At 40.0% G+C, this 11,892-nt stretch overlaps 1 protein-coding gene across 1 annotated transcript; it reads left to right on the top strand.

Annotated features, from left to right (window-relative positions):
* The first annotated feature begins 280 nt into the window (after positions 1–280).
* On the top strand, positions 281–11,460 carry LOC128474247 (high affinity choline transporter 1-like). The gene is made up of 8 exons (XM_053456537.1): positions 281–664; positions 1,314–1,427; positions 3,204–3,359; positions 6,444–6,592; positions 7,861–8,004; positions 8,255–8,408; positions 8,977–9,194; positions 10,606–11,460. Exons 1-8 carry the CDS (start codon positions 487–489, stop codon positions 11,113–11,115), a joined length of 1,623 nt encoding a protein of 540 aa, XP_053312512.1. The 5' UTR covers positions 281–486; the 3' UTR covers positions 11,116–11,460.
* The last annotated feature ends 432 nt before the right edge of the window (positions 11,461–11,892 follow it).

Below are 11,892 nucleotides of genomic sequence, written 5' to 3'. Positions count from 1 at the left end.
AAAGGTTCTACTGGACTTTCATCTTTTAATTGGATTATTTTGTTTTATTTCAGAAAAATAATCTGATCTCCCAGCAAAAATAAAATGTACTAAAAATGTACTAAAAATTGAAATATTTTGATTCAAAATTTAAGACATACTTAGGTAAAGTAATGAAATGGTTACCCCCAAATCAGCAGAGAACTCTAACTCTTGCTTCTCTTCCCAGAATCAAGATACAGGGAACAAAGCCAAATACCTCCCATTCTGCGAGTTGATGTTGGACTGACAAGAAAAGTTTTTGAGGCATACAGGAGGTCTAGCACAGGAGCTGACCCAGCTGTTCTAGAACGTATGGTGACCCGGTATAAATATATATAGGTCAGCTGTGTACGGGTGAGAAAATGCCAAGCGTTTCAAAACCGAAGACTTTCCAGCCAAAGTAACACTGTTTCTGCAGTCCGCACCGATTACCAACAAAGCCTTTTCTCGTGACACTTGTTGAAAATGGCTCTGAACGTTCCTGGTTTAATAGCCGTGATCATCTTTTATGCCTTGACTTTAGCAACTGGGTTATGGGCTGCCTGGAAAGCGAAGAAGACGGAAAAAAACCAATCGCAGACAGAGGTGGCCATAGTGGGAGGGAGAAACATGAATATATTTGTTGGACTCTTCACTACAACCGGTAAGATATTCTTTAAAAAATGTATTGAAAAATAGAAAAAAGAAAGAAATTATTTTTATTATTTTTTGTCACATCGTCTATTTGCTATTTTTTGGGAAGAAAGCCTGGAATTACTATATATATTCCAATGGTATTCCATACATTTTAGTTTGCAGATTTTTGTTCAGATTTTCATAATCAGGTTCAAAATGTTTTTCCTAATTCCCAAAATCGAGGCTAAAATATGGATTATGCTAAAAGAAAAAAAATGTTTTTCCTAAAGTAAGTAATGTATTGGGCTGAGCTGTACATAGCGGTATATTTGCCAATACGCATTACGTTTTCGAGTGAGACATTGGGAAATCCCATCATGAAGATGGTTTGGCTCCTGGTTTGGCTCCTGGTTTGGCTCCTGGGGCACTGGTAGAGTAGCCCCGAATCTATTACGGAAAAGGTATTAAAGTCTCAGGACAGATGGAAGTGTTAAATAAATGAAATACGAGATATTACACAGGGATACCATGCATGGACCTTCTGTCCAAGTACTTAGAAAGTTTAATAAGTATGAGGTTGTCTCAAGCAACAAAAGCGACACCAACTCATGTTTAAAATTCTAAATTTCCTAAAGCAAACCGACGAATCCAATATTTTGTTTCCTTTCCTGATCCAGCTACATGGGTTGGAGGTGCCTATATCAATGGTACAGCAGAAATTGTTTACCTTCCTTCTAGAGGGCTGGCCTGGGTCCATGCACCTTTAGGATACGCGGCATCATTTGTCATCGGTAAGTGTAGCTTACAACATTACAATTCCATAGAAGTACGACTTGTACCATGGTGCCCGACGTTTGACCATTCTCGTGGACTACTGACTTTGTGGTTGGGAGGTTGTAGGATGACCTGGGTCTTGCTATCATTGCTGATGTAATAGGAGAGGACAATATGTCCTCATGGCACAACTTCTCTTTTAGAAGCGCATGTTAGTATGGATAGACCAAAGAGACCGATTATCTTAATTTCTCCAGCATCCTTGCTCCCTTCCAATACACAAGGATGGTAGAACATCAGATGCCATCAGCGATATTTATACCCCTGTTCCCCCAGCAGATATGAAATGACATATAGATCCATCTAAATACATTTTGAGTTGAGCGTTCTTGTCATGGATAGCAGGGATGACAGTTTATAATAAATCCTTCTTTACATTGGAGAAAAGAACGAGTTGCCATTTCTTTATTAATTTTAGCGGCAGTCCCCATACATTCCCAACGTGGCTCCGTTCCTACGTTCTGTTCTTTTTTGTAGCTTAATCTGGTCAGCGACGAAGACCGGAAAACACATGATTTTAATGAAACATTTTCTCTCTCAAGGACTCAAGATAAAATCATATTTCGATTTCCTGAAACACAGAGGCCGCATAATAAGATTTCTTCAAGGAGCCTAATGTCACCAGGAAATAATCATCTCGCTTACATGTCATGGATGTGGCTCCATGGGGGCATAACCATAAAGAATATCAGCTAAATATACTTCCATCTTTAAATGGACCTAATCGAATAAGGTTTTAGTTTGTATATTTATGATGGACTTTCTGTTTGGCGTTACCATGGATATCTTTAAATCCACAATTTGCAGCGATGTAGGCATTTAGGGAGAAACGAGATATAAACGGGAAATGTTGCCATCACAACTTTTAGCATTATTCAGTTAATTTATTGGAACTTCCTATATTTTCTGCTTTAGTATATATTTTGGGATTTATTTTAAAATTTACCTGTAGGAAGTTGAGATCTATGGTATGAGGTAGCCAATAACTACCATTATCTAATCAATTCCTGTCCCGAAGTTCTCTCCCTTCTCCTCTCCCACCCTTACAAAGGCTGTCTTAACCAATCGGCCGCAATCAGCAACATAACCCTTTATAATTAAAAAAAAAAGCAAAACATTGCGCAATCTTTGTTTTATGTCTGGCCAGACATAGTTTAAATGTCAACAAGAAACAAAAACTGTCTGCACTTCTTACCCTAATAAAGTTGGCAACAAATATATAAACATAATATAAATGAGAGGTTTTGGTTATATGAATTGGCCAAAGCATAATTAAGCTCACCCGCCACGTCAAGGCACACTCTCAATAGGGTGAGAACCTACGCTCACCTCCTATATAGTGGGCACACAAAGCAGTTTATACTGCTACCAAAACCTTATTAATGTGTTGGGGGAGGTGCAATTAAACCTCCTCCCTATTAACCCCTGGACAGCAATAGTTTAAATGTCAGCCAGATCCCTTCTAAACGATAATATGCCTGAAAAGCGACCTAGATAGTCTCGAAAGCTTGCAGACCATTATACGTCAGCAACTCAAAAATGGTATCATCTTTACCAAATTTGCTTCGTCCCTTTCAAAAGAAAGATGGACCTGGTTTAGCATTCTAAATATGGAACAGTCCACTTCTATTGCAACATTTTCCCTTTCTGAAATTTTTACTGCGGCTCCCTAAATTCCGTTTCGTTGTAAAATAAATATGAACTTATGAAATTGTTTAATTTAATTTAATCAGGTGGATTTTTCTTTGTGAAGCCGATGAGGTCTAAAAATTACGTTACCATGATGGACCCTCTGCAAGAAAAGTTTGGAGGCACGATGGGGAGTATCCTTTTCATCCCACCGTTGTTGGGTGACGTTTTTTGGTTTGCATCTATTCTTGCATCATTAGGTGAGTCAAAAAGAGCTTTCAGTGATCATCGGTTTTCTTAACGAGCCACATGAACACTTTACCTCCCAAATCTTTCTTTCCTTTTTTTTTTACATTCTCATACAACTGGTTACACAATAGTTTTCATTCATTTAAAAACCAAAATACCGGTAATATTATATACTTACAGTTAGTAAGTGTCCATCTTGAGGAGAGCTAGACCTTCTTTGGGACCCAAATCCCTCTGCCCCTGATGTCCATCTTTTCTAGGAGGTTAGAATGTTTGCTGGGTATGAAGTATCTACAGCCCTAAAAGTCTCAGAAATCAATGTGACTTTTGGCTGGTATGGGATAGGACAGCTTCGGTGAGGTGGATAAACAGACTCATGATTGAAGAGTAGGTCTGGGTGGGAATCAATTGCTGAACATGCCTAGCTTCTGACGGTGCCAATGGCTGGCAAATATATTGGGACAGCTGGTACGGAACTCTGGACTTCGCTGGAAATTAAATCTATGAGTGAACGTCTAAAAAAAGTAACCCTGTGGCCTTGTATTCCATTGTCCTTAATTCACCTGTGAGCTGGATATTCATTAGTCAATTTTTGGATGAATTTCAGATGCTACTGAAATGCTAGATACTTTTTAGAATCCGGGGCTTGGAAATAAACGATCAGGAAGTTCCAAGCTGACTTCAGCGATAACATTCCTGCAGGCACAAAAGGTCGTGTTTATAGGCCAGTCTCGGCAGGTAGCCATTAAATGGGAAAAGGACTCACACAATGCTTAAAAGTAATTAAGGCAGAATTACACCAATTAGCGCAAACTGTTAGAAAGTTAAAAGGGAACTGCTGCCTTTACAACGTAAATAAATGAATTCTTAAAACTTCCTTTTTTTGTGGCCCAATACATAATGTAATGAGCTGGGACCAACCGGTATGGTTCATATAACGCGAAAATAATTTCCAACAGAGAAATTACTTTGACAGTAGGTAATAAACATTGCAAATAAACTTGTAGCTGTACTAAAAGAATTTAGAGCTAAAAATGTAAGCGGGAGGCTGAGGAAGGGGGACGTGTTATCAGAGAGATCAGAGTGAATGTGTGTATGTTTTTACACTATAAGTATTGGGACGCCTGACCATTACACCAACAGAGACTTTGATGACATTGCATTGTAAATACATAGACATTAATATGAAATTGTCCTCGCCTTTGCAGCTATAATGGCTTCCACTCTTCTGGGAAGGCTTTCCACAAGATTTTGGAGAGTTTCTGTGGGAATTTTGACATTTATCCAGTAGAGTATTTGTGAGGTCAGGCATTGATGTTGGGCGAGATGCCCGGCTCACAATCTCCATTCCAGTTCATCCCAAAAGTGCTTAATGAGGTTGAGGTCAGGGCTCTGTGTGGCCGGTCAGGTTCTTCCACACTAAACTCATCCAACCATGTCTTTATGGCCTTTGCTTTGAGCGCTGGGTGCAGTCATGCTGGAATAGAAAAGGGTCTTCCCCAAACTGTTCCCGCAAAGTTGGAAGCAGAGCATTGTCCTAAATGTCTTGGTGCTGAAGCATTAAGATTTCCCTTCACTGGAAGTAAGAGGCTCAAACCCTGAGGAACAGCCCCAGACCGTTATCCCTTCTTAATACTTAATGGGCAGTGGGAGTAATTTTACGTGTGGCCACAAGGGCCTGCAGCTTCATTGGCAGCCATGGCCATACATATAATTAGATGGCCTAGGGAGATGGCCTACTGGAAAATCTCCTGGTCTTGGCCACTCCTTGCTTATGTCCCTTCTAAAGAGCGTAGGTCCAGCGTGATCTGGGGAGTTGGCACACATTTGTCAATCACTGTCCGTGGTATCAGTTTCGGATGCCACAATGGAAATCTGTAAGCTATTTTAACCCGTTCAAGCCCCTTAGGTTGTACCAGTATGTCCTTAAAAGCTGTATTAAGATGCCTCTGTTTTGTTGTGCTTTCTGAGAAGCCGCCCACAAAAAATGTTCCCTATACTGTTATATGCAGGTACACATCAATAGTATTTTTAAAAACACCGGCTGGCGTTAAGGTCACGCTCCTCCCAGACAATCCGGAAAAAAAGATCAAATCTTCATCCTGCATTATGGTAACTCGAATGAGGAAGGAGCAATGAGCCTCACATTAAACTTTAAATTACTAAACAGAATGTACATGCACACATCCAAATTAAATAATATAATGGAAAATATAAATATGAAGATTGCGCTCTAGACACTACACTAATCACTATAATTTACCTGACATGCAATGAAACATCAAGAGCCCATCTATGGAAACCTATATAACCCAATAACTACTAGCTGTGTGGCCCAAGCTGCATCAACTATATGCAGTATATGTGTCTTACCACTAGATGGCACCAAATGCTCATATTCCAAAAAAGGAGCCTTAGTACAGATCCACTAAAATGAAATGTGTGCTATGATGAAACCACTGAGAAATAAAAAGGAAATGATAAAGTATGTAATAAAACACTAACATATATATCAATACATTATATAGAATAATATTAATTAACTAAATTAACACAACCCATACTGAGTTTTTTTGTTTTCATTTTTAGAAACTCCTCAGACAATAACCAAGCAGGGATAGTGGCCATATTTGCTTGCTTTACTTATTATTTTTGCTTTTTGATAATAATGGATGATCGTAAAGTCCAATGTATCCAAACATTTTCCATTCAGAAGTGATTACTAACATTTATTTCCCCCAATATATTAACAGCACACCTGGCATTCACCTAAATCCTTTCACTGTCAACTATATCCGATTATGGAAGAAACTCAAACCGTCTTGGGAGGTTCCACTACAAACTCCCAGACTTAAATCATTCATTAGGATTTTACTATTTATTATGTTACATACTACTTGTTATGTCCTGTCTACCCATTGCACAGCGCTACGGAATATGATGGCGCTATATAAAACAATAAATAATAATAATAATAATTTAAGTGAATCTATGAAGAGCTGAGAAACACTGATATACTCTGCCGTCAGAAACAAACCAACAGAATTATGAATAAAGATGTTTGTCTGAAGAACTAAAGCTTCCTTTCTGTCTAGGGGCCACTGTGAGAGTTATCCTGGATGTGGACGGCCACCTGTCCATCATTATTTCTGCTTGTACAGTTATTCTCTATACGTTACTTGGTGGTCTGTACTCTGTTGCCTACACAGACGTCATCCAGCTTCTCTTTATGATAGTCAGCTTGGTAAGTCATGAATGGCTTTGGCCTGAGCGCACTGGAGTCTCTTGTTGAAGTTGATACTGTTTATCTGGGCTAGCATAGAAATGAAATATATAATCACCTAAGCTTTTGGGACTTCAGAGGTCTCTTCTAAGGGTGTACATTGAAATAAGGGACACCAAAATTCCATATGGGAAGCAGTCCATGTTGTAGATAGATCAATTTACCTACATTGTAAAATAACATGAAATGTTTACATGTAATGTTACATGTTATATGTATATGTTAATATATGTTATATATGTGTTATATGTTGCATGCAGGGCCGGCCTTAGGGGTGTGCGACCTGTGTGACCGCACAGGGCGCCATGGTAGCAGGGGCGTCTGCCCGGGACTTAACTTAAAACATAGTTTTTTTTTTTAAACTTTATTTAACATCATTCATGTTAAATAAAGTTTAAAAAAAACAAACAAAAAAAACGATGCTTTAATCTATCTATTAAACAATTTGGCTTGTTCTTCTACTTTTTCTAAAATTATGTCTTAGATTGAAATATTTCTTTGTTAAATGTGTGTGTTAAATTAGATGTAACGTTTTTAATAGTTATTGCAGTTTAGCTTCTATTTCCTTCAGCATAAAGAAGTGAGGACCTCTGTCTCTCGTTGACAGATGCGGTTGCTAGCATGAAACGCCATAGAATGGCATATGCATTGATATACGCATACATTCTTCTGTGGTGGCAACTCACAGAAACTAATTTCTCCTTCCAAGATTGTAAGATCTCGCCATTGCAAGAAATAGGGGCAAAGAAGAGAATACAGCTGCTTCACCAATACAAGAACTAACAGATCTATTTTTACAGATGGGGCCCTAGGCAATGTGCTGACTTAGAGCCCCCTCTTAATAACTTTACAGATCCAAGCCTTTAAGCTTCTGCTCCCAGGTTGGGCTGGATTTTGGTGGCTGGTGCTTTCCATGTAGGGACCCAAACCAGTAAGAATATCAGTGGCTGCTTTTGTGTCACATGATTTTTTTTCAGGTCAAAATCGTGAATAAAACTAAATTTTACATGGTTAAATAATCATTACTGGGAAAGGCTTGAGCATTCAATGATAACAGAAGTTCTGTTTGTTCTCTTGTGTTTCACTACAAAGATGTTAAGTTCAGCAGAATCGCACTTCAGGTTTCCGAACGATTGGATAGAAGAGAGGACATTACACAGAAATCTTTTTCTATAGGTTACTTAATCTTAAATGATATACTAATATTTTGTATTTTTTTTCAAACGTAGTGGATTTGTGTACCATTTGCTCTTGTAAATTCAGCAAGCGAAAACATTGCTTACACGGCAGTGAATGAATTATACCAAGTTCCGTGGACTGGTACCATAGAGCCAAGATATATTGCGAGATGGCTGGATGATCTGGTATACTTGGTAAGTTGTGGTGTGTCTATGAATTGTGATTAGCTCCATTGCATTTTGTTACACTGTTGTATGTGTTAAAAATATAACACAGGGGTTAGTGAGATACACACACACCTCATACCAATCTGAGGGCATCAAAGGTAGGTTGGGATGGACTGTGTTGCATTGGAAAACTGGACTTTTCTATTATGATTATCAACCCTCTCCAATGACCTTGACTCTTGGCTGGGGATTGATTGCAGACATTTTGTTATTTCAGGGCCTGGGAGGCATTGCATGGCAAACATATTTTCAGAGAATTCTGGCTGCCTCTACTTCTAAACAAGCCACGGTCAGCTCCTGTTTGTCGGGGCTTCTGTGTGCTGTGATGGCCGTTCCATCAGTTGTCATTGGTGCAGTTGCCGCCTCCACAGGTAATGTCTGGACTGTTCAACTTCATAAAAGTTTTGCTCACCTTAATACCAAGAGAGCCTCAACAAAATTGGATTAGAGGTTTGAAATAAGGGACGTAATGTGAGTCTGAGCTGAACTGAGAGAAGTATAAGTTCCTCCTCTGCCAAACGGTCTGAGGAACATCCTTCTAGTGTTTACTTTGTTTGTCAAGACAGACCTGTTTGACACAAACCGTGTGGGGCTTTCTTTCTTCTCAGCTTGTAATTTACTTCAGCTGGATTTCCCACCTCAAAAAACTTTGAGAAGGTCCAGGTCCCAGTGCGGCCAATTGGCTGAGAGCCTCAAAATGTACAAACTTCGCTGCTCGACTTCCCTAAAGAAGAGACCTAAGTCAACCAATAAAAGTATCATCTTCAACATTTTTTCCCCATTATGGAATTCCATGAACTTTTTTTCTACAATATATTGTTTGTAGCTCTCACACAACAAGGTTTCGATACATCTCCTACAGGATGTTTATCTCCGCAGATCACCCACCGCGCCTGCATTGTAACATGTCCCTCTGTTAATGTTTCCTTACCCTGATAGATTGGAACCAGACTACCTACGGCTTGCCAACACCCAATGAGAGAGGGGAGTCCAACATGATATTGCCCCTTGTTCTGCAGTATCTGTGTCCTACATACATCTCGGTGGCAGGACTCGGGGCTATCGCAGCCGCAGTGATGTCCTCTGCAGATTCCTCGCTGTTATCAGCCAGTTCTATGTTTGCGTACAACATATACAAAAAGCTGCTGAGAAAAAAGGTGAGACTTTCCATTCTTTTTAAAGAGTCTCTCTAAACCTTGGAGGTCCTCGTTTTGTATTTAAAGGCTAGTTTATTTTCAAGCAAATTAATTGTTAAAATAAACAATTTGGTCACGATCCACTGCACGTACACTCACTGGCCACTTTATTAGGTACGCCTTGCTAGTACCGGGTTGGACCCCCTTTTGCCTTCAGAACTGCCTTCATTCTTTGTGACATACTTTCTACAAGGTGCTGGAAACATTCCTCAGGGATTTTGGTCCATATGGACTGTTGATACAAGGCAGGATGGATACATGCTTTCATGTTGTTTACGCCAAACTCTCACCCTGCCATCTGAATGTCACAGCTGGAATCCAGACTCATAGACCAGGCAACGTTCTTCCAGTCTTCCATTGTCCAATTTTGGTGATTCTGTGTGAATTGTAGCCTCAGTTCCCTGTTCTTAGCTGGCAGGAGTGGCACCCGGTGGGGTCTTCTGCTGCTGTAGCCCATCTGCTTCAAGGTTCGATGTGTTTTGCGTTCAGAGATGGTATTCTGCATACCTTGGTTGTAACGAGAGGTTATTTGAGTTACTGTTGCCTTTCTGTCATCTCGAACCAGTCAGCCCATTCTCCCCTGACCCCAAGACATTGTCGTCCACACAACTGCCGCTCACTGGATATTTTCTCTTTTCCGGAACATTCTCTGCATCTGAGATGGTTTTGCGTGAAAATCCCAGCAGATCAGCAGTTTCTGAAATACTCCAGACCGCCTGGCACCAACAACCAACATGCCATGTCCAAAGCCACTTAAATCCCCTTTCTTCCCCATTCTGATGCTCGGTTTGAACCTCAGCAAGTTGTCTTGACCGCATCTACATCCCTAAATGCATCTAGTTGCTGCCGTGTGATTGGCTGATTAGCTATTTGTGTTAATAAGCAGTTTGAACAGGTGTACCTAATAAAGTGGCCAGTGAGTGTATGACATCATATTTAGGTAGAATACATTTCTAATCACGTGAAGATTTTAGAGCACACCCGCAGTCCTCTCCCTTTTATCTCAGAATTCAGTGGCAACCTGGCAGCCATATTTGTAGTTTGTCTTTTTACACTGTCGATAGCAGAATACAATGCAACACCTTTAGTAAGAATATATTTTTACTAATACGTTTGCTAGCGAAATGGTTTACGCAATGTATAGATGAAATGTATTGGCCAATATGCCACATTTTGAAGACAGACATCATTTTGCATGATAATTAAATTACATGGCCAAGGGAAAAAAAATTACCCATAGAACTGGATTGAATACTTTGTGTGTCCCGTTGACAGCTCGGCAATAAGAGAACCATTAAAAGGCACAGGGCCAATGAACTATTTAATCTTTCACGGCTGCGCATGTTATCGTCTTTCTTTTTCCTTTATTCAGGCCTCTGAGACGGAGGTTCTCTGGGTGATGCGACTCTCCATGGTCATCCTTGGATCTGTTGGCATGGGTCTAGCCTTCCTGTCAAAATCTGTGTATGATTTATGGTTCCTCAGTGGAGAGCTGGTGTTCTCCCTCTTATTTCCACAGTTGTGTTGTGCTCTTTTCATCTCGGGCACCAACGTGTATGGCTCGGCAGCGGGCTTTGTCCTTGGCTTTATATTAAGGCTCCTGGGAGGAGAAAATACCCTAAAGATTCCTCCCGGTTTGCATTACCCGGGATGCACTTTGGTAGATGGTGTCTACGTCCAGCTATTCCCGTTCAAAACATTCACTATGTTGGTTAGCTTGATTACTATCGTGGCCGTATCGTATTTGGCACGGGTTTTGTTTAAGAAAGGAGGATTGCCGTTGAAGTGGGATGTATGCAATGTATTCAGAGAAGAAGCATGTCACCAACTGCATCATGAGCTGGAAAATCTACAACAAAACAGAGAACATACAAGCGATTGAAACAAATTATCGTTTACCACCAAAAAAATAGAAAAAATGCAATTATTATGCTGGAAAAAATACATATTTCTGATTTAATTTTCTAGAAAAGATTAAAAGTAGAAAGAGTTGAGTTGTGTAAATATATAAAGCAGAGAGACCTCACAGATATCTCTCCAGTTACTGCTACATAATGTTTAGTAGACAACATCAACAAAGGCAAGGAGTCTGCCAATGCATCGTGTGAGTTGTATTTCTACTGTATAGCAGAGTTTTTCTGTTGGCTGCTCTCGGTATAGATTATGGTACCTGATCTTGCATTAAAATGTATAAAGTTGTTTTTTTTTTTTTTTTTAAATAAAATTCTGATATCATGCCTAGATCTGTGGATTTGCATAGACCCATCCAGATACAGAAGCAGTGGTCATGTAAAACCAAGTGCCCCCCCCAAACGGATTTAATAATATATTTATATTATAATATACATACAGTCATTAAAAGACGCGAGCAGTCTTGGGCAGTTAACCCCCTCCATTACCAGACATGAGCAGTCTTGGGCAGTTAACCCCCTCCATTACCAGACATGAGCAGTCTCACACAAACAGACATACACAATCACATACACATAAATAACACACACACTTGCTTGGTGGTGACTGATGCTTACCCTGAGCTCCATGTGGATGGACTAAGCCAATCAGGAGAGGCTTCTGAACTCTCAGCCAATCAGGAGAGTTGAGGAGTCTCATATGATTGGCTGAGGCCTCCTTCCCCATAGTGTCGTCTCCAAGCCCCCTC

Source organism: Spea bombifrons, chromosome 2 (genome assembly GCF_027358695.1).
Source record: "Spea bombifrons isolate aSpeBom1 chromosome 2, aSpeBom1.2.pri, whole genome shotgun sequence".
NCBI classification, from domain to species: domain Eukaryota; kingdom Metazoa; phylum Chordata; class Amphibia; order Anura; family Pelobatidae; genus Spea; species Spea bombifrons.
The sequence above is the reverse complement of the archived record's forward strand: the minus strand, read 5'-3'. Positions and strand labels throughout refer to the sequence as shown.

What these genes read in the sequence shown, in the direction of transcription:
- LOC128474247 (XM_053456537.1), top strand. Translation starts at nt 487, where the DNA reads ATGGCTCTGAACGTTCCTGGTTTAATAGCCGTGATCATCTTTTATGCC. An exon ending in CGCGGCATCATTTGTCATCG is followed by an intron (nt 1,428 to 3,203) that starts GTAAGTGTAGCT and finishes TAATTTAATCAG; the next exon opens with GTGGATTTTTCTTTGTGAAG. An exon ending in TCTTTATGATAGTCAGCTTG is followed by an intron (nt 6,593 to 7,860) that starts GTAAGTCATGAA and finishes TTTCAAACGTAG; the next exon opens with TGGATTTGTGTACCATTTGC.